The sequence below is a fragment of the Prunus avium genome, chromosome 1 (genome assembly GCF_965620075.1).
Source record: "Prunus avium chromosome 1, drPruAviu1.hap1.1, whole genome shotgun sequence".
In the NCBI taxonomy this organism is placed as follows: domain Eukaryota; kingdom Viridiplantae; phylum Streptophyta; class Magnoliopsida; order Rosales; family Rosaceae; genus Prunus; species Prunus avium.
The window spans coordinates 21,697,791-21,699,557 of NC_142284.1; the positions used below are offsets into that span (position 1 = coordinate 21,697,791).

Genomic DNA, 1,767 nt, shown 5'->3' on the forward strand with positions numbered 1-1,767 from the left:
TATTGTTCTAAATAAGACAAAAATTAAACTAATGTAGAAGCAATTTGTGTGGATCCACTGTGACATATCAAGCCATAAGCCAACTGGCTAGTACTCAAATAGAATTTAGGGTCATGAATAATTCAGTATAGAATATACAAATACAAGCCTATCTAGAAAGTAATTACAATAAGGAAAAAGGAAATAAATACAATCCTGGACAAACCGGTATTCCTATCATTAGAATAAATTATAATAAAGGTTTTAGTATATAATTCCTATTGTTATTCAGTGATTCACGCCAACACTCCCCCACAAGACGAAGCATAGATGTCGCAGATGCCTAGTTTGATAAGTGAATAGTAAAGGCTTGATTGGATACGGCCTTGGTCAACATATCAGCCAATTGTTCAGTAGTCTTGACATACGAAACTGCAATATTCTTATCTTCCAATTTCTATCATGCTGAACTGGATTTTCTGCAATCTTGATTGCTGACTGATTATCACAATACAACTTCAAAGAACTCTGAGTAGGAAGATCCAGCTCCCCCATAAACCTTTTCAACCATAGCAATTCACAAATACCTTTTACCATAGCTCGATACTCAACTTCTACACTAGACAAAGATACAACCTTCTGCTTTTTACTCCTCCACGTAACCAGATTACCTACTAAAAATGTAAAATAACTAGATGTAGATCTCATTCTATCCCCCTTTGCTGCCCAATCTGAATCTGTATACCCCATAACGTCTGCATGCCCATGGTTGGAAAACATCCGACCCTTTCCTGGTGTAGACTTCAAGTACCTTAAAATTCGTACTACCGCATCCATATGTCGTACACTTGGATTATGCATGAATCTACTTACAACGCTTACTGCATATGCAATATCAGGTCTGGTGTGAGACAAATAAATCAAACGACCAACCAGTCTTTGATATCGTCCCGTATTAGTCGGAACTTGATCTGGACAATTTCCAAACCATGGTTTTGTTCAATAGGAGTACCAATGGGCTCACATCCAAGCATACCTATTTCCTTTAACAAATCAAGAGCATATTTTCACTGTGATAAGAAAATTCCCTATGCAGAACGAGTCACTTCAATGCCCAAAAAATATTTTAATCCACCAAGATCCTTCATATCAAATTTAGAGGCTAAATAGCCCTTTAGTTTGCCAATTTCATCAAGATGATCACCAATCATAATCATATCATCCACATAAATAAGAAGAGTTGTTAACTTACCACTACGCCTCTTAAGAAATAAAGTATGATCAGCATTGCTCTGCTCATATCCATATTTTTTCATAGCAAAATGAAATTTACCAAACCAAGCTCTCGGAGACTGCTTCAATCCATACAACGCCTTCTTCAATTTACACACAACATCAGCATTACCAGGAGCACTGTAACCTAGGGGCAAGGACATGTAGACTTCCTCCTGTAAATCTCCATGTAAGAAGACATTTTTCACATCATACTGTTGCAATGGCCAGTCAAAATTTGCAACTAATGATAATAAGACCTGAATAGTATTAATCTTAGCTACTGTTGCAAATGCCTCTTGATAATCAATACCATAAGTCTGAGTAAAACCTCTAGCCACAAGTCTAGCTTTATACCTGTTAATAGAACCATTAGGTTTATGTTTAGTAGTATAAACTCATCCACAACCAACCGGTTTCTTCCCATCTGGCAACAACACTAACTCCCATGTTTGATTTTTCTTAAGAGCTTGCATCTCTTCTGTCATAGCACTAGTCTATTTTAAATCAGATAAT

At 36.5% G+C, this 1,767-nt stretch overlaps 1 protein-coding gene across 1 annotated transcript; it reads right to left on the reverse strand.

Annotated features, from left to right (window-relative positions):
- Positions 1-369: 369 nt before the first annotated feature.
- Positions 370-816, reverse strand: LOC148297568 (secreted RxLR effector protein 161-like). Its single transcript, XM_088247610.1, has one exon. The coding sequence runs from the start codon at positions 814-816 to the stop codon at positions 370-372; it is 447 nt and encodes a 148-aa protein (XP_088103736.1).
- Between the last annotated feature and the right edge of the window lie 951 nt (positions 817-1,767).